General features: G+C 48.1%; 1 protein-coding gene across 1 annotated transcript in view; it reads right to left on the bottom strand.

Moving 5' to 3' along the window:
- TBC1D14 (TBC1 domain family member 14) overlaps window positions 1-24107 on the bottom strand; it is a 115257-nt gene that overhangs the window by 48971 nt on the left and 42179 nt on the right. Inside the window, exon 3 of the mRNA XM_052641665.1 lies at window positions 14949-15069. Coding sequence (XP_052497625.1) covers window positions 14949-15069 — 121 coding nt within the window. The remainder of the gene's footprint in view (window positions 1-14948; window positions 15070-24107) is intronic.

Here is a 24107-nt window from a genome sequence, read left to right as displayed (position 1 = left end):
ATATTTTTATATCAACATATTAAATTGTTCAGGGAAGCACAGGAGCATTTGAAAGCTCCCAAGGGCCACCTCCCTACATATTCCTCGGAAGTGGCCTTGATTCAGCTGCTTGCCTGGAACACACTTTTCTGGTTCAGGTTATTCAACAGGCTACTCAGCTGCAGATACCATCACCGGAGCCCACAGTCAGTCACAGACCAGGTTCAGAAGACGGACGGTCCCCTCTGAACAATCCCGGCCACAGCATCTTCAGGGTCAGACTGGGCAACTCTCCTGAGAGCCGATTGTGGACACGCCAGAGAGAAGCTGCACAGCTCTATCACAAACGTGTGCCCGCGAGCAAAGCATACACTGTCCCCTGGCTCAGAGGAAGGCCAGGGAGGGTAGGGAGGCAGGGCGCGGAGTCTCAAGTGAAGAGGGCTTTCCTGTTAACTCTGCATGCCTCTGTCATTTGGGGATTCTATAAGTGTTTTTTTTCATGAACTATTTTTTATAATTTGTAAAAAAAAATTGTTTTTTAAGCTGTTTCAGATGGAATTCAAGACTGATTTTGCCAACTACAAATTTCCAAAACACACTGAACACTCCTGACAGTGGCAAAGTTGTTTTAATTTACTTTTTTAAGATTTTTATCCAGTCACAGGAGTAAAGGTATAGCCCTGAGGTGAGACCAGAACACGAGAAGCCACTGACATTTACTGAGCTCTCACTGGACACCAACCGCGGCTCCAGGAACACCCACACTGAAACACAAACTGAGCGCATTAGCTTTTATCTGTTTTGGCTGCACCACGCAGCACACAGGGTCTCAGCGTACCAGGGGTCGAGCCCGTGGAAGCACAGAGCCTTCTAACCACTGAACTACTGCGGCTACCACCACCCACTACTGCCACTGGGACCACTACCACCCAGACTTCCTCCCACTGAACCTTCACAAGCACAGGCAAGACGGGCATTATCTTTGCAGAGAAGGAGCCACCGGTTAAGAGAGGCAAAGTCAAGTCAGCGGCCTGAAGCCACGCAACTGACTGCGAGTGACTGAACCAGGACACAGACAAGGCGCCCTCTGCTCAGAGTCCCTCCCAGGCCTGACCCCTCGGACCCCAGCAGGGTCTGCGGCCCCAGGAAAGATCGGCCCGTCCGTTTCCTGGCCTCGAGCTCCCACCTCCCCCTGGGAGCCCCAGCGCAAAGGCTGGAAGTGTGCCCCGAGTTCTGCCCTCTAGGACTGACGGGGGAAGGCATCACTTCCACACCTGGAGAGGCACCGGGCACGGAATCCAGCTTATACTAAGGCATCTGAGGCGAGAGAGCTAAACTGCTCAGATGACTTAACTGTCACCACGACAACAGGAGACAATCCATGCACAGAACAAAACCTGTCCAAACTAAAGGACCACACTGCCATTTCCCTTTCTCCTCGCTTCCCCCTTTCCTTCTCTTCCACAAATGCCTCATAGAAAAGCCTGATATAGAACGTGCTGCCTCTCTAAAATCCAAGATAATAAGAATTAGACATTTTATACTCGTAGCTCAGTCGGTAAAGAATCTGCCTTCAATGCAGCAGCCCTGGGTTCGATTCCTGGGTCAGGAAGATCCCCTAGAGAAGGAAATCGCAACCCACTCCAGTATTCTTGCCTGGAGGATCCCATGGACAGAGGAGCCTGGCAGAATACAGTTCATGGGGTCACAAGAGCTCGGACATAACTTAGCGACTAAACAACCACCACAGACATTTTATGAGATAATCTCCTGCTGAGACTGAGACAGTCAATTCTTGGGTAGGTGATAAGCAGTCCCCAAGGAGAAGAAAGGGGTCTGGAACCCTTGAGAAGGAGAAAGGGGTCCGGGTCTCTCAAGGAGGAGAAAAGGACAAACTTTTTCTACATTGCTTTGTCTTGATCAATATAACAATGTATCTTCTTGAGGACATGTTTCTCCTTAACAAGAACCTTATGACTAATCTTGTTATCTTAAGATGTATATTGTGGAAGTGGGTCTGGTTCAGTTCAGTTCAGTGGCTTAGTGATGTCCGACTCTTTGCAACCCCATGGACTGCAGCACGCCAGGCTTCCCTGTCCATCACCAATGTCCGAAGCTTGCTCAAACTCATGTCCATCAAGTCGGTGATACCATCCAACCATCTCATCCTCTGTCGTCCCCTTCTCCTCTTGACTTCAATCGTTCCCAGCATCAGGGTCTTTTCCAGTGAGTCAGTTCTTTGCATCACATGGCCAAAATACCGGAGCTTCAGCTTCAGCATCAGTCTTTCCAATGAATATTCACAGTTGATTTCCTTTAGGATTGACTGGTTTGATCTCATTCCCATACAAGGGACTTTCCAGCATCTGCTCCAACACCACAGTTCAAAAGCATTAATTTTTCGGCACTCAGCTTTCTTTATGGTCCAACTCTCACATCCATAAATGACTACTGGAAAAACCATAGCTTTGGACGGACCTTTGTTGGCAAAGTAATGACTGCTTAATATGCTGTCTAGCTTGGTCATAGCTTTTCTTCTAAGGAGCAAGCGTCTTTTAATTTCATGGCTGCAGTCACCATCTACAGTGATTTTGGAGTCCAAGAAAATAAAGTCTGTTGCTGTTTTCATTGTTTCCCCATCTATTTGCCATGAAGTGATGGGAACGGACGCCATGTTCTCAGTTTTTTGAATACTGAGTTTTAAGGCAGCTTTTTCACTCTCCTCTTTCACTTTTATCAAGAGGCTCTTTAGTTCTTCACTTTCTGCCATAAGGGTGGTATCTGCGTATCTAGGGATATTGATATTTCTCTTGGCAATCTTGATTTCAGCTTGTGCTTCCTCCAGCCCAGCATTTCTCATGATGTGTACTCTGCATATAAGTTACATAAGCAGGATGTCAAGATACAGCCTTGACATACTCCTTTCCCGATTTGGAACCAGTCTGTTGTTCCATGTCCAGTTCTAACTGTTGCTTCCTGACCTGCATACAGATTTCTCAGAAGGTAGGTTAGGTGGTCTGGTATTCCCATCTTTTTAAGAATTTTCCACAGTTTGCTGTGATCCACACAGTCAAAAGCTTTAGCATAGTCAATGAAGCAGAAATAGATGTTTTTCTGGAACTCTCTTGCTTTTTCGATGATCCAGCGGATATTGGCAATTTGATCTCTGGTTCCTCTGCCTTTTCTAAATCCAGCTTGAACATCTGGAAGTTCAAGGTTCATGTATTGCTGAAGCCTGGCTTACAGAACTTTGAGCATTCCTTTGCTAGCGTGTGAGATGAGTGGAATTGTGGAGTAGTTGGCATTGCCTTTCTTTGGGACTGGAATGAAAACTGACCTTTTCCAGTCCTGTTGTCACTGCTGAGTTTTCCAAATTTGCTGGCATATTGAGTGCAGCAGTTTCACATCATCATCTTTTAGGACTTGAAATAGCTCGGCTGGAATTCTATCACCTCCACTAGCTTTGTTCATAGTGATGCTTCCTAAGGCCCACTTGACTTTGGACTCCAGAATGTCTGGTTCCTAGGTGAGTTATCACACCAACATGGTTACCTAGGTCATTAAGATCGTTTCTGTATAGCTCTTCTGTGTATTCTTGCCACTCCTCTTATCTTCTGCTTCTGTTAGGTCCATACTGTTTCTGACCTTTACTGTGCCCATCTTTGCATGAAATGTTCCTTTGGTATCTCTAATTTTCTTAAAGAGATCTCTAATCTTTCCCATTCTATTGTTTTCCTCTATCTCTTTGCATTGATCACTTAGGAAGGCTCTCTTATCTCTCCTTGCTATTTTATTGGAACTCTGCATTCAGATGGGTATCTTTCCTTTTCTTCGTTGCCTTTAGCTACTTTTGTTTTCTCAGCTATTTGTAAGCCTTCCTCAGACCACCATTTTGCGTTTTTGCATTTCTTTTTCTTGGGGATGGTCTTGATCCCTGCCTCTTGTACAATGTCACGAACCTCTGTCTGTAGTTCTTCAGGCGCTCTGTCAGATGTAACCCCTTGAATCTATTTGTGACTTCCACTGTACAATCATAAGGGATTTGATTTAGGACATACCTGAATGGTCTAGTGGTTTTCCCTACTTTCTTTAAGTCTGAATTTGACAATAAGGAGTTCATGATCTGAGCCACAGTCAGCTCCCAGTCTTTCTTTAAATATTTAGAAGAGCTCATCAATGAAACCCCCTCTAGGCTTGGAGATTTCTTTTTTGGAAGGTTTTGAACTACAATTTCCATTTCATTAATAATTACAGCACAATTTGGGTTATCTATTGCATCCTGAATGAGCTTTGGTGATGTGTGACTTTCAAGGAAGTGGATCATTCCATCTAAGCTATCAAACTTATGTTTGGAGAGTTGTTTATAACTCTTATAAATAAGAGTTATCCTTTTAATTTCTCTTATCCTTTTAATTTCTGCAGCGTCTGCAGCAGTGTCTCCTCCTCTAACTTCTCTTACTGATAATTTGGTCCTCCTTGCTGTCAGTTTTGTTCACGTTTGATTTTGTTGATCGTTTCAGAGAACCAGCTTGTGGTTTCTCTATTAATTTCTGTTTTCAATCTCAGTGTCTTCTGTTCTCATGTGTGTTATTTTCTCCTTTTTGCTTGTTTTGGGTTTATTTGCTCCTTTTACAGTTTCTTAAGGTAGAAAATTAGAGAACTCTTCTCTTTTCTAACCGAACTGGCTTAATGCTATAAATTCCATTCTTGGGCAATTCCCCAGAAGTCCAGTGGTTAAGACACTGGGCTTTCCCTGCTGAGGGCCCAAGTCTGATCCCTGGTTGGGGAACTAAGGTCCCATGAGCCACACAGTGAGGCCAAAAAATTAAAATGTCCTTCTAAGCACTGCATCCCACAAAGTTTGATAGACTGTATTTTTGTTCAGTTCAAAATATTTTCTCATTTTCCTTGTGACTCTCTTATTGTCCCAAAACTTATCTGGAAGCATATGCTCAGGCGTGATCAACTCTTTTATGACTCCATGGACTACAGCCCACAGGGCTCCTCTGTCCACGGGATTCTCCAGGCAACAATAATGGATGAGATTAGCATTTCCTTCTCCAGGGGTTTAGAAGCATGTTACGTGTTTAATTTCCAAGTGTGGAGAGATGTTCTTCTTATCAGAAAGATAAGAAGAAGATAACTCCACTGAGGTGAGGGAAGATATTTTGTATAAACTGAGTCCTTTCCAATTTAGCTTCTTTTATATCACAGGTTTGGTCTACCGTGGTGACCATCCCCATGAGCTTGAAAAGGTGTGTCGTGCTCTGCTGGGGTGTGGAGTCTTCTCCGAACGCCCAGCAGCCTGGCTCAGTGATGGGAGGCTCCCTGGTGGGGCTGGCTCATTCTGCTAGTAGCCCCGTCAGTTACTCAGAGGGGCACTGGCGTTCCAGTTGTAACCTTGGATGCGCCCAGTTGTCTCAGATCCGTCAGGCTCTGGGCTGCGTGCTTTGCAGCTCTGCTATTAGACACACACTCAGTGTGACTACGTCTTCACTGGCAACATCCCACCTGTCCCTGGTGATTTCTTCGCTCTGAAGTCTACTTTTCCTGATCTTACTCCATCTGCATGTTGACTAGTGTCTTCACGGCAGTGGTATCTTTTTGCACCCTTTAATTATAACTACATGTTTCCTATTTGGAGTGAATTTATTTTAGACGGTACATAGCTGGGTCGTTGTTTCTGAACCCACTCTGACAATGTCACACACAGTTGGTATGCTCAGACCATTTGTATTAAGGTAATTGTTGACACGTTTACATTTGAGCCGTCCATCTTATGTTTTCTAGTTTTCCTTTCTACATTTCCTCTTGCCTGTCTTGCTTTCACTTCCTGGAACTTATTTTTTTAGAATTCCATTTTAAAATATTTCATTTTTCGCTCTCTTTGTGAAGTTTAGTGGTTGATCTGAGATTTACAATATATATTTCTCACAATCTAATTAGAATCAATATTTTAGCACTTCACGTGGAATGTAGAAACATTACCATCATACCCTCTTCACCTGCATGGTCTATCTGTAATACATACTACATCAACATACGCTGAAAATCCCATACAACAACATACTTTCTGCTTTCAACAAAACATTTCAAAGACCTCATTGTGAGAACAATGGTCTGTTGTGCTCATCTGGACTTTTACCATTTCTGTTCCTCTTCCTCCCTAATGTTTCGGGTCTCTTCTAGTATAATGTCCCTACTGTCTGGAAAACTTCCTTCAGTAATTTTTTTTAGATCTGCTGGCAACAAATCCCCTCAGTTTTCCTTTATCCGAAAAGGTCTTTATTTTACTTCCACTGCTGGAGGGCATTTTTGCTGGATATAGAATTTGGGGTTGACAGTGCTTTTCTTGGGTTAAGAAAGGCTTGCATTATTCAAGAAAGCCATAAGTCATGTCACGCAGGGCCACCCAAGATGGACGGGTCACAGTGGAAAGTTCTGACGAAGCATGGCCCACTGGAGCAGGGAATGGCAAACCATTCCAGTATTCTTGCCGTGAGAACCCCATGAACAGTATGAAAAGGCAAAAAGATATGACACTGGAAAATCAACAACCCCCCAGGTCAGAGGGTGTCCAATATGCTACTGGGGAAGAGCGGAGGGCCATTACTGACAGCTCTAGAAAGACTGAGGCAGCTGGGCCAGTATGGACTCAACGCTCAGACGTGGATGTGTCTGGCGGTCAAAGTAAAATCCGGTGCTGTAACGGACAGTTCCACATAGGAGCCTGGAATGATAGGTTCATGAATCAAGGTAAATTGGATGTAGTCAAGCAGGAGATGGCAAGAATGAACATCAACATGATAATTTAGGAACCAGTGAACTAAAATGGGCAGGAGTGGGTGAATTTAACTCAGATGACCATTATATCTACTACTGTGGGCAAGAATCCCTTAGAGGAAATGAAGCAGCATCATAGTCAACAAGAGTCTGAAATGCAGAACTCGGGGGCTATCTTAAAAATGACAGAATGATCGTTTCCAAGGAAAACCATTCAACGTCACAGTAATGCAAGTCTATGCCCTGCCCACGAATGCCGAAGAAGCTGGAGTTGACCGGTTTTATGAAGACCTACAAGACCTACAACACCAAAAAAAGATGTCCTTTTCATTAGAGGGCACTAGAATGCAAGAAATACCTGGAGTAACAAGGAAGTTTGGACTTGGGGTATAAAATGAAGCAGGGCAAAGGCTAATGGAGTCTTGTCAAGAGAACACACTGGTCATAGTGAACATCCTTTGCCACCAACACAAGAGAAGACTCTACACATGGACATCACCGGATGGTCAATACCGAAATCAGATTGGTTATATTCTTTGCAGTTGAAGATGGAGGAGATCTATATAAGTCAGCAAAAACAAGACATGGAGCTGACTGTGGCTCAGATCATTAGCTCCTTGTTGCAAAATCCAGGCTTAAATTTAAGAAAGTAGGGAAACCACTAGGCCATCCAGACATGATCTAAATCAAATCCCTTATGATTAGACAGTAGAAGTGACAAATACATTCAAGGGATCAGACCTGGTAGACAGAGTGCCTGAAGAACTATGGACAGAGGTTCATAGCACTGTACAGGAGGCAGGGACCAAAACCACTGCAAAGAAAGAGAAATGCAAGGTGAAGCAACCGGTTGTCTGAGCAGGCCTTACAAATAGCTAAGGAAAGAAGAAAAGTAAAAAGGAAGGCAGAAAGGGAAAGATACACCCAACTGAATGCAGAGTTCCGGAGAATCGCAAGGAGAGATAAGAAGGCCTTCTTAAACAAACAATGCAAAGAAGTAGAGGAAAACAACAGAATGGGAAAGAATAGAAATCTCTTCAAGGAAATCGAGGATATCAAGGGAACATTTCAAGCTAGGATGGGCACAATAAAGGACAGAAACGGTAAAGACCTAGCAGGTAGAAGAGATTAATACGAAGAGGTGGAGAGAATACACAGAACTGTACAAAAATGGTCTTAATGACCAGGATAACAATGATGGTGTGGTCACTCACCTGGAGTAAGACATCCTAGCGTGAAGTCACGTGGGCCTTAGAAAGCATCACTACGAACAAAGCTAGTGGAGGTGATGGAATTCCAGGTGAGCTATTTCAAGTCCTAAAAGATGATGCTGTGAAAGTGCTGCACTCAATATGCGAGCAAATTTGGAAAACTCAGCAGTGGCCACAGGACTGGAAAAGGTCAGTTTTCATTTCAATCCCAAAGAAAGGCAATGCCAAAGAATGTTGAAACTACTGCACAACTGGACTCATCTCACACAGTAACAAAGTAATGTGCAAAATTCTCCAAGCTAGGCTTCAATAGTACAGGAACCAAGCACTTCCAGATGTTCAAGCTGGATTTAGAAAAGGCAGAAGAACAGAGTCAAATTGCCAACATCCACTGGATCACAGAGAAAGGAGGGGAATTCCAGAAAAACATCTACTTCTATCTACTTCACTGACTACATTAAAGCCTTTGACTGTGTGGATCACAACAAACTGTGGAAAATTTTTAAACAGATGGGAACAGCAGACCACCTTACCCATCTCTGAGAAACCTGTATGTGGTTCAAGAAGCAACAGTTAGAACCGGACATGGAACAGACTGGTTCAAAATTGGGAAAGGAGTACAACAAGGCTGTATATCGTCACCCTGGTTATTTAACTTGTATGCAGAGTACATCATGAGAAATGCCAGGATTGATGACGCACAAGCTGGAATTAAGATTGCTAGGAGAAATATCAACAACCTCAGATACGCAGATGATACCACTTTAATGGCAGAAAGAGAAGAGTATCTACAGAGCCTCCTAATGAGGGTGAAAGAGGAGAGTGAAAAAGCTGGTTTTAAACTCAACATTCAAAAAACTAAGATCATGGCATCTGGTCCCATCACTTCATGGCAAATAGAAAGGGAAAATGTGGAAGTAGTGACAGATTTTATTTTCTTGGGCTCCAGATCACTGTGGACAGTTACTGCAGCCATGAAATTAAAAAACACGCTTGCTCATTGGAAAGAAAGTTATGACAAACCTAGACATTAAAAAGAGTTAAAGTATTAAAAAGCAAAGACATCACTTTGCCAACAAAGATCCGTATAGTCAAAGCTATGGTTTTTCCAGTAGTCATGTATGGATGTGAGAGTTGGACCATAAAGAAAACTGAGTGCCGAACAATTGATGCTTTTGAATTGTGGTGTTGGAGAAGACTCTTGAGAGTCCCTTGTACTGCAAGAAGATCCAACCAGTCTATCCTAAAGGAAATCAGTCCTGAATATTCACTGGAAGGACTGATGCTAAAGCTGAAGCTCCAATACTTTGACCACCTGATGCGAAGAGCCAACTCATTGGAAAAGACCCGGATGTGGGGAAGATGAAGAGGAGCAGGGAAAGAAGAGGCAGTCAGAGAACGAGACGGTTGGATGGCATCAGTGACTCAATGGACATGAGTCTGAGCAAACTCCGGGTGATGTGAAGGACAGAGGAGCCTGGTGTGCTGTAGGCCATGGGGTTGCAAAGAGTCAGACTCGACTCAGGGACTGAGCAACGAGAAGTTCTTTCCTTTCAGCGCTTTAAAAAATGCTGTTTCACTTCCTGGTGGCCTCCTCGGTTTCTGATGGGAAAAGCAAGTCATCCAAACTGCCCCTCCCCAGTAAGTGATATACTTTCTCTGGCTGCTTCTAAGATTTTTTTTCTTTGTCTACATTTCAAGCAGCATGGTTATGAAATGTCTGGGCACTGACTTTGTGAGTTCATCCTGTCTGGAGCTCACTGAGCCTCCTGGCCTCCCGAATCTGCAGGTTTATATCTTTTGCAAGATTTGAGACACAGTCAGCCCTTATGTATACTACCCTGTGTCAAGCTGGGGGTACCAGAGGACGCAGAGAGTGGGGAGTGTGGCCCGTTCAGCAGGGCTTCCAGTCTTCCTCTCCAAACCACCTGCTCCTACTTCCTTTCTAGAACCCCACACCGCTGCTCCAGGTACTACGTTTATGTTCGAGCGGTACGGCTCCCTTCACTGGGAGAGACACTTTAGAGTATGCTTCGTTCTTCTTATCCGTAACTGAGACCTGATCTTTTTTGTAAACTAGTTGAAACTCATTTTCCAAATGCATAAGGGATTATAAGAATGAAGAAAGGTTTCCTTTTAAAATGAAATTAAATTGTTTTAGAATATACTTGCAGGCCAGCCACCCGTTGCCTGCAGTGAGTACTCAAGGCTTTTCCTTTCTGCAGTTCATGATCATTCATAATTTCCTGAGAACCCAGAGGTGAGAATGAATGTCACTTTTAAGTTGTCCTGGTTTTGCTTTCTTCTGGGATTCTCTCTTTCACATCTAAGAGCTGACTTGAAATTCCAGAAGGCCACCGAAGACATCCCAGGTTATACGAACCCCAACACATGTACTCGTGTTTGCTCCCCTGACAGTTCTGTCCAGGACGGTGAAGCCTGCAAGCTTGCCCCTCCTGCTGCTGTCTTTGCCACAAGCAGCGTCTGCCTCAGAGCCCACCCAGGACTGAAGCCTGCTGCTCAGCCTCACTTTCTGACAACACTGACAGTCCCTCACATCTGTGTACACAGCACGAGGCCTCAAAGAGTCACAGACTCCGTTCTGAAGCATCATCCCAGGGGTTCACAGTCCGGAGTCCCTCTGACATGTACTCAAATTACAAAGACTCGCTATCACTCTTCAAATGGTCTTTTCTTTAAAGAAAAGAAAAGCAGAGCACATGGAAAAATACTGAAAGGAAAAACACCAAAATACAAACAGTCATCATTTGGGGGCAGTAAGATTTCAAGTGTTATTTTATTTCCTAATATTCTTATACATCTTCTACACATTACTATAACCAAGTCAAAGTGTTAGTCGCTGAAGTGAAAGTGAAGTCGCTTAGCCATGCCCAACTCTTTGGGACCCCATGGACTGTAGCCTACCAGGTTCCTCTGTCCCTGGTATTCTCCAGGCAAGAATACTGGAGTGGGATGCCATTGCCTTCTCCAGGAGATCTTCCCGACCCAGGGATTGAGCCTGGGTCTCCCGCATTGTAGGCAGACGCTTTACCGTCTGAGCCACCAGGGAAGTCATGAGTCATGTCCGGCTCTTTGGGACCCCATGGACTGTAGCCCACCAGCCTCCTCTATCTATGGAATCTTCTAGGTAAGAATACTGGAGTGGGGTGCCATTCCCTTCTCCAGGGGATCTTCCCAATGCAGAGACTGACCTGGGCCTCCCACACTGCAGGCGGATTCTTTACCATCTGAGCCACCGAGGAAGCCCATAACCAGGTGAGCGTGACTAGCTTATATAAGGCTTCCACTCCCTATTCCCCAAAACATGAGCAACTGGGAGACCACTTGCCACAGCCACCTCTGCCAGCTACGCCAGGAACACCTCTTTAGTAAGACTTTGTCCATGCGAATTCATTGGAGCAGAGGTTCAGAATTTTCCAGCAAGTCACTACTTCTCAAACCTGACTGCACATCAGATTTGCCCCACCCACAGCATATAAACACAAACAAAATACCTGTCAGGCTGGAAGGGCGGTGTCAGGAAGAGAAGTCCAGCAGTTCTAAAGCTGACCAGAAAGGCTGTCATCTACGAAAATGGGGGAAGCTGCAAAGGGCACAGGTCTGACAGATCAGAAAAAAAGAAAATCAGAGTTCAGCTTTGGTGCTTGTTCATCAGGGAAGGCCTACCAGACGTCCAGAGGGAGCTGTCGGGTAGGCAGCAGGAGGCCCATGTGTGAGGCAGAGCGGGGACCCAAACCCAGCAAGTCTGACTCCAAAGTCCATGTTTTTAAATCGCCACAGGAGGCCACTTCTACTCAGGTACAAAATATTCCCAAAGAGAAAGGGGAAAGGAATTAAGAGTCTAACAAAGGTCTGTCTAGTCAAGGCTATGGTTTTTCCTGTGGTCATGTATGGATGTGAGAGTTGTGGACTGTGAAGAAGGCTGAGCGCTGAAGAATTGATGCCTTTGAACTGTGGTGTTGGAGAAGACTCTTGAGAGTCCCTTGGACTGCAAAGAGATCCAACCAGTCCATTCTGAAGGAGATCAGCCCTGAGATTTCTTTGGAAGGAATGATGCTAAAGCTGAAACTCCAGTACTTTGGCCACCTCATGCGAAGAGTTGACTCATTGGAAAAGACTCTGATGCTGGGAGGGATTGGGGGCAGGAGGAGAAGAGGACAACAGAGGATGAGATGGCTGGATGGCATCACCAACTTGATGGACATGAGTCTGAGTGACTCCAGGAGTTGGTGATGGACAGGGAGGCCTGGCGTGCTGTGGTTCATAGGGTCGCAAAGAGTCGGACACGACTGAGCTGAACTGAAATATCTTAATTATGTTTTAGCCCTAACTAGAGCTACTGCTACCATCTGGGATCACCAGTCTGGACACTCAGGCCCCAGGGACGGGCCCTCTGAATCGGGGAGGGGAGGCTGGGAGAACCGACAGCTTGGATAGCAGCCAGCTCCGGCCTGTGCCCAGGATCTTCCTCCCAGCTCAGGGGAGGCCCCAGGGTGAGGGATGGGTGGCCCAGACACAAAGCTGGAGCAAACAGGACGGAGGCAGGGCTGTATGAGGCATGCAGGTGCCGTTACGTTCTGTATCACTGATGCTCAGAGCCAGATGGCCCTCTTCTCTGCAGTATCAGGTTACTACAGAATTAGCTGACCTAGTCACTTCAGTTCACAGAAACCCTCTGAGAACATAATCCACACTCGCCTTTAAAAAGGGGGGGTACGACAAAGATAACAGAGAAACTCAAGCATGATGCAAGTGGCATTAAGAGCCACAGGAACATCTACGCAGCAAAACGTACATAAAAAGTATAGCTTTTTAGAAAAGCATAGATTTCTTCAAAAATTCTGTAACAGCTTAGCTACTGAGTTTCCTAAGAAACGGCAGAGCTGATCTCTGAATGTGAATATACATTTTAATTGTGTATTATTTTAACAGCCTACACAATAAGTAATCCACATTCAAAATGTAACAGTCTCTAAAAATGAATTTCAACACTGATTTATTTTGCAATTCTCCTGGGTCCCAACAACTGCTGTAAGGAACATTATACACCGTTCGAAACACTGTGAATTTGCCGAAACATAAACAATGAAACCTGGACAAAGCCAGTCTGTGGTCTGAGCCAGAGCCCCACACAGTGCACCCCCGGACCTAACACATCTATACTTGGAGGGGCCACAAGACTTGACAGTCCCACGACTTCCATGGGCACTGAGCCAGACCCCCTTCTCTCACCGGCACAAGTCCAAGTGCCGCATGCTTGCCAGGGGGCCTCATCATTCCCTGCATGCGTAAATCCCTTGGTGGGGGGCTCCCCACAGCCTCGAGGTTCGGGGCGGGCTCCAAGCCCATCACGTCCCGCCACGAGGACTGCCCGCCCCTGTTCCCTGGGCTCCCACTGCACGAAGCCCGGGGCCCGGGCCACCTGGCACCTGCCCCCCTGCACGCCCTGCAGAGGAAGAGCCAAGGCGAGGGCCCTGGCAGCCGCAGGCCCGGGGCCGACCTCCAGCCCCTCTGCCCTCCAGCTGCGCACTCACTCGGTCTGCTCCAGGGCTCCTCTGGTAAAATGAAGACAGCAATGAACTTCTTCATGAGGTTGTGGCGAGTTTTAAATGAACTAGAAACCCAAATGATGACTCATTTAACCCCAGCGTGTGTTCCCCATGGCGGCCCTGCCTCCCTCTCGGTGGCCCTGCCTTGGAATCCTTTGCGCACCAGAGGGGTGCTCTGGAGCCTGGGGGCAGTGCCATTTCTCCGACTCCAGAGCCATGCACGAGGCTGGCTCTTAGAGAAGTGTCTACTGAACAAGTGTCAGTGGATAAAAAACCAAGGTTCGGGCGGGGTTGGGGGCCAGCTACTGGCGGTGCCACGGCACTGGGCAAACGCCCCACTGTCAGGACGGCTGGGGCTTGGGGCCAAGCAGAAGATGCAAGTGGTCACAGTTGGGGTGGCTGAGGCCACAAACACCCGCCGGCCTTGCTGAGTCTGTGCTTGAGCTCTCTCCCTGGAAGGATGAGCACCTGCCTCCTGGGCTAGCACCCTCCCCGCCGTGGGGGGCAAAGGAGCCCACGGTGGTGAGACACCACAGGCCTGGTCTGACCCTGAACCCCACCCTCTCTCCCAGGACAGGTGGGCAGCCTCCACCAGCGAGGGGAAGGGGGTCACACGGCAGCCTGGGTAACAAAGGCCCCAGCTGCCCTGCTCCTAGGCGGCACAGGAATGGGTAAGTCCCAAGAAGGGAGAATTATTTAATACCAGACACAATTAAAAAGTTTGATCACATTTGTAACTCTTATTGGAAAAAAACTGATTAAATTTAATCAAGTTCTAAACAGCCTGAGTGTTCATTGGAAGGACTGATGCTGAAGCTGAAACTTCAATACTTTGGCCACCTAATGCGAAGAGTTGACTCATTGGAAAAGACCCTGATGCTGGGAGGGATTAGGGGCAAGAGGAGAAGGGAACAACAGAGGATGAGATGGCTGGATGGCATCACCGACTCGATGGACATGGGTGTGGGTTGACTCCGGGAGTTGGTGATGGACAGGGAGGCCTGGCGTGCTGCGATTCATGGGGTCACAGAGTCAGACACGACTGAGCGACCAAACTGAACTGAACTGAAACAGCTAAAGCCCTTGGGATCAGGAAGGGAGAATTCTTTAATATCAAATACAATTAGTAAAAATTTGATCACATTTGTAACTCTTATCGGGAAAAAACTGATTAAATTTAATCAAGTTCTAAAGCCCAGCCGTCTCAACTCTCCCATGTGCGCATACAAGCTGTAAGAAAAAAGTTGAAGTCACCCACGTTCTGAAGACAGAGTTAAATAGCAGGTACTTAGCATGCAAGTTAAAACAAAGCTTTCCAATTTCAAAGCCTTAATAATGGGCATTTATGCAAGGCTCATAAACAGATGCTGTACCCCATATTTCTGTGTCTTTGTATCTTGTATACCTTTTGCAACTTCTTTGAATCTTTCTGAGCATTGTCTCCGAGCGGTACTTTTCCAAATAACTTCCATCCCAAGTCATTTTGTTTGTCAAGTCTTGCATTCTGTTTCCTAGCAAGCAAATTCCTGTAATAAGAAAATGAAAGAGTTAGGGCATTGCTGGATACTTACAGAAACACTAGGACTGCTGAATCCCTCTAGTGAAAACAGGCAGACTTTCCTCTGAGAGATCAATGTGCTGAATCACAGACTTTAATTCTGCAGACTTGATTTTCATGTGGACACGGAATTATGAAGCAGGTGAAAAGCTCTTGAACCACAACAAGTAAGCTTTTTGTAGTTCAATGAAAATATGTACAAGTTCTATCATCGAGAGTAAGGATATGCATTACAGCATAACAAAGCATATCCGGAAAAAGTGAGCTTTGAAGTCAGACCAAACTGCACTGAAACCCTGGCTCAGTCACTCACTAGCTGTGTGACTCTGATCTGTAGATTAACCTCTCTGAGACTCAGTTTCCTTATGTTTAACAAGGGTCACTATATGAATTAAAGTTACAGGTACATGATCAGTGCTCAAAGGATAACAGCTGCTTTAGTCCTGAACCTCTAAGTTAGTTTAAATTATCTATAAGGTAAATCTATATTATCTATTTATAAAGTCTCCATGTATCATAAAAAGAAAGCCACTCATGAGACAGCCACATGATCTTCTCTCACAACAACATGTAAACAAACCGAAATAACACAAATAAATTCTCAATGGTGCTACAAAATAAACTGTTTTGGAACACACTGTATTGGTTCATTCATTGAAAATGAATGGTTTCTAGGTCTCACTGGAAAGTTTAAGATAAGCATGAAGCATCTTGTGTGCTAGAAAGAAGGTGCTCAAAGAAATACTGCGACAGGTTTAACAAAAACAGTACCCGGCTTGAGAGGGCTCTTGCTGACTAAATCTGGAATGTAATCATCAAGATACATAATGAGAACAAGGGATTATAACCCACCCAATAAAAAAAGAAATCCATGAGCCCAAATGGATATGGATACAAACAGGAAAATGAATCCACGAGTGAAGGTGGAAGGAAAAGTCTTAGAATGCCCCAGATAAGTATTCTTTCCTGAGAAATCCTACTGACAGAGGAGCCTGGCGGGCTACAGTCCCGGGGTCGCAGAGAGTCGCACGTGACTTAGCAACTCAACAGCAGCAGCAAGCAGAGAAAGCCTGATGGGCTTACGGATTAGCCAGTGGATGCTAAAACTGGTAGGTGGAAGCTGGAAGAAGAAAAGCATCATTACACAGTTTGAAAGCATCTCCCACAAATTACTAGTTAAATACAAAGACAAAATTAATTAACTTCACAGTGGAGACACCTCACTAGCCAAGTGATCACAGTGGGCATCCTCACCGTCAGGATGGAGAGCGCAGGTCACCTCCTCTGATGCTGAGAACACCACACCAGGTTGATCGTAGTTGCCAAAAAATGCACCACCAGAATATCACCATGAGGAAACACAAACACACCGAAACAGAGGGACAGCCGATGAAACAATACATCTGACTCTGAAAATGGCAGTGTCCCAAGTGGACAAAAAACACCGCCTATCATTTTCGTAAACAAAGAACGTTGCCTCCCACCCAGCCATCAGCCACTGTAGCCATCTCTAACAGTGCACCCTGAGGGGGGAGGGGGTTCAAGATACAGAAAGCCAGGATACTGGCCCCATGTAGTAATGACGTATTTCAAAGGACTGATGTCAGTCAGCCCAGACTGCTGCGTCCTCCCATACACAGAAGAGCTCTACAGTCACGAGCGCAAGCTGGCTGTTTTTTGTGATTACCAGTCATGTTTTGATGTTCCACTACGTTGTTTTTTGTTTTTGTTTTCTTCCTCAAAAACTCCTCTATACCCAGGTTCCTTGCTTATCTCTCTGGAACAGTCCATCAGAGCTATCAGAGAGGCTGCCTTCCCAGGCTTAGTTCTCAGTAAGGCCACCTAATAAAACAGAATTCTCAGCTTTTAGGTGCTGCATTTTTCTCAGCTGACAAAGAAAAAAGAACTGTTCCAGATTAAAAGGAGGCTAAGGAGACCTGGGGGCTTCCCAGGTGGTGCTAGTGGTAAAGAACCACCTGCCAGTGCAGTTCACATGAGAGACACGGGTGCTGCCCCTGGGTGGGCAGATCCCCTGGAGGAGGGCACGGCAACCCATGCCGGTGTTCTTGCCTCGATTATCCCACGGACAGAGGAGCCTGGTGGGGTACAGTCTACAGGGTTGCGAAGAATCTGACAGGACATGAAGCGACTCAGCACAGCACACACACACAGAGACCTGACAATTAAAGGCAGGAGGAGGAGGAGGTGATAGAGGATGAGATGGACTCAGAACATGAGTGTGATTAAACTCCAGGAGACACTGAAGGACAGGGAAGCCTGGAGTGCTGCAGTCCATAGGGTCGCAAAGAAACAGACACAACTCAGCAACTGAACAGCAACAGCAGCAGGTGGACCCTGTACCACACCCTGGACCACAGGCCAAAAAGGTATAAAGAAGACTACCGGGACAGCTGGTGCAATGTGAACACAGATGACAGAACAGAATAGCCCTGGGGTAATATTACATTTCCTGGTCTTGCTAACTGCTATGGTTACAGAAGAGAGTGCCCTTCTGGTATACTTTACGTTGGATCATACAGAAAGCAAGAGAATTTGATAAAAACATCTGCTTCATTGACTATGCTAAAGCCTTTGACTCTGTGGATCACAGCAAACTGTGGAAAATTCTTAAAGAGATGGGAATACCAGACCACCTTACGTGCCTCCTAAGAAACCTGTATGCAGGTCAAGAAGCAATAGCTAGAATCTTACATGGAACAATGAACTGGTTCCAAATTGGGAAAGAAATACAACAAGGCTGTACATTGTCACCTTGCTTATTTAACTTGTATGCAGAGTACATCATGCGAAATGCTGGGCTGGATGAAGCACAAGCTGGAATCAAGATTGCTGGGAAAAATCTCAATAACCTCAGATATGCAGATGACACCACTCTAATGGCACAAAGTGAAGAAGAACTAAAGAGCCTCTTGATGAAGGTGAAAGGAGAATGAAAAAGCTGGCTTAAAACTCAACATTCAAAAAAAATGAGATCATGGCATCTGGTCCCATCACTTCATGGCAAACAGATGGGGAAACTGGAAGCAGTGACTGACTTTATTTTCTTGGGCTCCAAAATCATTGCAGACGGTGACTGCAGCCATAAAATTAAAAAGACGCTTGCTCCTTAGAAGAAAAGCTATGACAAACCTAAACAGTATATTAAAAAGCAGAGATATTACTTTGCCGACAAAGGTCCATACAGTCAAAGCAATGGTTTTTCCAGTAGTCATGTATGGATGTGAGAGTTGGATCATAAAGAAGGCTGAGGGCCGAAGAACTGATGTTTTTGAACTGTGGTGTTGGAGAAGACTCTTGAGTCCCTTGGACTGCAAGGAGATCAAACCAGTCAATCCTAAGGAAATCAACCCTGATTATTCATTGGAAAGATTGATGTTGAAGCTGATGCTCCAAAATTCTGGCCAACTGATACGAAGAACTGACTCATTGGAAAAGACCCTGATGCTGAAAAAGATTGAGGGCAGGAGAAGAGGACAACAGAGGATGAAATGGTTGGATGGCATCACCAACTCAATGGACATGAGTCTGAGAAGCTCCAGGAAATAGTGAAGGACAGGGAAGCCTGGCATGCTGCAGTCCATGGGGTCGCAAAGCGACGATATGATTGAGCGACCGAACAACAACAAAGGGGCATATCTCCAACAGCCTCTTCTAATGCTTCCCCGAAATTCGCATGCACTTATGTAGAACAGATGCCTTGTTCACAGAATGAATAAAACAACAGGAATGAAAGGTAAACAACTAGTGAATTGGGGTAAAGGATATATGGAAGTTCCTTATATTTTTCTTGCAAAGTCTCTGTAAATTTAAAATTATATCCCCCAAATGTTACAAAAACTTTCAAAAAAGGTTCTTTGTATTCTTCCTTGCTTTTCTCTTGTGGTTTATAATGGAACCTATTCAGAAGTTGGTTTCATATCCCCAAGGCAATGTCTATTTATATTTGTAAGAAATGAAGTTTGAGGTGTCTCCAGGCCCAACCTGTTTGATAATCCAGGCCCACATTTAAAACCACGCTGAATCCTTTGGCACCCAGAAGGGTTCTAAGAATTTGGGCATTCAGAGCTTGGGTTCTAACGGCTTACATTTTGCTAAAGAGAGGAGGTGCCTCTGGGGAAGAGAACTGGGTGTCAAGGGACAAAGGTGAGGAAATCAAAGGCACCCGGAAAGGAGAGGGCCAGGGACGAGAGGCCCGCCTTCTCGAGGACCCTGACCAGACTGCAGGGACGGGAGTCGCTAAGGGTGTTGGGGGTAACAGCAGAGAACCACTCAGAGGCCACTGGACACGGGGAAATGCAAAGGAACTGTGGGCTTTGTGACCCGGGCGGCTGAGTGTCAATCGCAGTGCTAGGCACTGAAGACGGCTGACAGGAAGTGAACCAAGAGCAACAGAAACCTTGGTTTCTCTGTCCACTGCTAAGGCTACATACTGTCCACACAGAGTGCAGATAAAGCTTATCAAAACTCAAAGTGGTGGGACACCTCCCTGGCGGTCCAGAGGTTACAACTCTGCACTTTCAGTGCCGGGGCATGGGTTCCATCCCTGGTTGGGGAACAAAGATCCCACATGCCACCTGGAGAGGCCAAAAACAAAAAAAAATCAGAGTTGCATAATTATTTTCAGCATAAGAGCTTAGGCTATACATTACAGGCCATGATTTTTGAAGGGTCTGTAAACTGGATCTTTGGATGTATTATTTTTTGTGATGCTGAGGTCACCACAAGTACCCAGGAGCTCCGAGCAGAAAGGACTCCCTCCGAGCTTCAGCTGCGTGTCACCTGCAGCTCCGGCGCCGGCGCGGGGAGCAGGGAGCCCAGCCAGCTCCCGCCCTCTGCTGCCCTTTCAGGTCACGGTCACGGGGAGACTGGCGTGGAGCTGGCTGCTGGGCCCAGGAGCCAGGTGGAGCCAAGGACGCACCTCTGCCCATCACAGGACCCACTCCGGGGGCCAGGGGCAGGGCGAGCCCCCAGGCCAACCTGTGCCTTCAGCCCCTGTGCTGCGGTCCTAACATGGGGCTGAGAGACACCCTCGGAGACGCCCACATGTGGGGCTGCTCCTGCCAGTCCAACAGGGCCTGGAAGGAAGACGTGTCTGGATCCCTGGGGGTGTCCCCAGGCGAGCTCTGTGACCACGGTGTAGCCCATTCCTGGGTCCCAGCGGCTGAGAGCGTGCACGTGCCGCTGGAAAAGGCAGTGGTCCTTCCACCACGTGTGTCCTCAAGGGGACAAGTACATGAGAGGAGGGGGCAGGCTGGGGCCCAGCCAAGGCCAGGGGGAGCCGGCCACCTCCAAGGGTGGGGCCCACAGATGGGCCCCCATGCAGGCTCAAGGCAACAGAGAAAATCTGGACAAATCGGAGCTCAGGACTGAGGATGAGACAGGAAATCTCTGAGCAGGGGAGGGGCCCCCAGGGCCTCCTGGAAGGGGGTGCTGGCAGTCAGGGGAGGGGCGGCTGAGCAGGACACGCAGCCCGCCTCCCAAGGGAGGCCGCCAGCAGGGGTGATGAGGGCTCGAGGCGGCGAGGAGGACCGGCCACCCCAGGGAAGGGCCCTGGGCGGGAGGGCAGAAGCCCCGCTGCAGGGAATCGAGCGCGTCCTCCGCCGGCAGCACCGGGACCTCCGCTGCTGGCCTCCCCGCAGTCTCTGACTGCAGAGCAGAAACAGCACGGAAACGGAGGGGACGCGTCCCTGCACTGAAGGGAACGACACCACCAGGGCTGACAGGGACCCAGGGCTGCACCGTCTCCAGTCCACAGGGCGCGACGACGGTCTCCGTGACAAGACTGTCCACAGCCTCCCAGGACCCTGGACGCCGAGTCCCGCGCCGCCTACCCGCACACGCAGGCGCACCAGCATGGGCCCCTGCACACACACACACTCAACACACCACACACACTCAACACATCACACACACACACCACACACGCACACACCCAACACACCACACACACACTCAACACACCACACACACACACCACACACGCACACACAACCAACACACCACACTCAACACACCCAACATACCACACACACTCCCAACACACCACACACACACACACACCACACACGCACACACAACCAACACACCACAAACACACACCCAACTTACCACACACACACACAACACACACCACACACACACCCAACACACCACACACACCCAACACACCACACACACACACACCCAACTTACCACACACACTCAACACACACCACACACACTCAACACACCCAACACACCACACACACTCCCAACACACCACACACACACACCACACACGCACACACAACCAACACACCACACACACACACCCAACTTACCACACACACACACAACACACACCACACACACACCCAACACACCACACACACCCAACACACCACACACACACACCCCCAACTTACCACACACACTCAACACACACCACACACTCAACACACCCAACATACCACACACACTCCCAACACACCACACACACACACACCACACACGCACACACAACCAACACACCACACACACACACCCAACTTACCACACACACAACAGACACACACCCAACTTACCACACACACAACACACACACACCCAACACACCACACACACTCAACACACCACACACACTCAACACACCACACACACACCCAACTTACCACACACACACACACACCCAACTTACCACACACAACACACACCACACACACCACACCACACACACTCAACACACCACACACACTCAACACACCCAACATACCACACACACACCCAACACACCACACACACACTCCCAACACACCACACACACACTCAACACACCACACACACACAACACATCCCCAAAACACCACACACACACACTCAACACACCACATACACTGAACACACCACACACACACACCCAACTTACCACACACACACAACACACACCACACACTCAACACACCATACACACTCAACACACCACACACACACTCAACACACCACACACACTCAACACACTACACACACACCCAACACACCACACACCCAACACACCACACACACACACCCAACACACCACACACAACACACCACACACACACAACACACTCCAACACACCACACACACACTCAACACACCACACAAACACAGCCAACACAACATAACACATACACACCCAACACACCATACACACCCAACACACCACACACACCCAACACACCACACACACACACTCAACACACCACACACACTCAACACACTACACACACACTCAACACACCACACACCCAACACACCACACCCCCCCAACACACCACACACACACACTCAAGACACCACACACACTCAAGACACCACACACACTCAACACACCCAACATATACTCAACACACCCAACACACACCACACCACACACACAACACATACACAACACACCACACACATACGCACACACCCAACATACCCAACACACACAGTCTGACACACACACGTGGTAGGCACAACCTAACTCCCCCGAGCCCCCCCCTCAAGGTTGGAGGGCGAGGGCTGTGGGCGTGGTGGCTCTGGGGACACACCTGAAGACCCTAGGAGACCCTGGGGAGAGAGCACTCGCCTGCCCCGAGGCCGGCTGCGGCGTGGGGGCCTCGGCGGCGCTGCCCCCGGAGGTGGGGGGCTGGGGGTGCTGCTCCGTACCCCCGGGGCTTCAGTCCCACGGCTGGTGCTGCTGCAGGCCTCCACCGCGCTGCACGGCAGGGAGAGGCAGCCCTCCGTGCTCAGAGACCACCAGGCTCTCCTCCTCAACTCTGGTCTCGGCCCCACTGCCCCTCCGCCCCGGGGCTTCCAGGGCCGGTCGCCCCACCTGTGCCTCAGCAGTGCCTCAGGCGCAGCTCCAAGACCCGCGAGCCCTGGGCCCCCGCTGAACTCCAACAGCCATCCCTCCCAGAGCCCAGGGCCCTCTCTGCAGAGCGCAGGTGGACCTGCCGGCCCCTACCAGACCCCCGCAGCTCCCCTGGCCTCGTGGCACTCACACACTGGCTGTTCCCTCCACCGGCTCAGGTGGTAGAGCCCGCCTGCAAGGCAGGGAACCCAGGTTCCATCCCTGGATCAGGAAGATCCCCTGGAGAAGGAAACGGCTACCCACTGCAGTACGCTTGTCTGGGAAATCCCATGGACAGCGGAGCACGGCATCGGGTCGCAAGGGTCGGACACGACTTGCCAACTAAACCCCCCACCCTCAAAGCGCTCATGACGGGGCCAGGAGGGTCGGCCTCATGGGGAGGCGCTGGGCCTCACGGGCTGCACACAGGACCTGCACGTGCATGGGCCCCAGAAAGTCCACGGGGGACCAAGCAGGCAGCCACGGTCCCCCAGCTCCACCCGCCTCTCCAAGCCAGCACTCTGCCCCCAGAGGTAGGCGTCAAGGCCGGCAGCTGAGGGAAGGTGACCCAGGGGTGCGGGCCCCACCAGAGGCCTATGGCTGACGCACGTCAGGTCCACTTTCCAATAAAGCTGAAGAGCCTCAGGAAACACACCTTAGAGTCTGTCAACAGGTGAGCCACATCCAGCTACAAGGGAAGAGCATCACCCTCAAAGCCTGAGGGGGCAAGAAGGCCAAAGGCAAGAAAAAGGAGCAGGGGTCTCCCGCGGCATTTATCCATGGCTGGCAAAACATTCATTCTTGTCTCAATAGGCACAACTCAGAGGACAAGATACAGGACACCAACGGCCAAGTCCCGCTGACAATAATGGTGTGCCCAGACTCAGGAGACGAGCTTATGGTTGCAGGAGGAGGGGATGGACATGTGCACTCTGCTGTATTTAAAATGGATCACCAACAAGGACCCACTGTAAGCACAGGGAACTCTGCTCCACGTGGCAGCCTGGATGGGAAGGGAGTTCCGGGAGAATGGATACCTGCTTATGCGTGGCTGTCCCTTAGCTGTTCATCTGAAACTATCACGACATAGTTAACTGGCTATACCCCAATACAAAGTAAGATGTTCTTA

This window comes from Budorcas taxicolor, chromosome 6 (assembly GCF_023091745.1).
Source record: "Budorcas taxicolor isolate Tak-1 chromosome 6, Takin1.1, whole genome shotgun sequence".
Classification (NCBI taxonomy): Eukaryota; Metazoa; Chordata; class Mammalia; order Artiodactyla; family Bovidae; genus Budorcas; species Budorcas taxicolor.
This window is presented reverse-complemented; position numbering and strand designations above follow the sequence as displayed.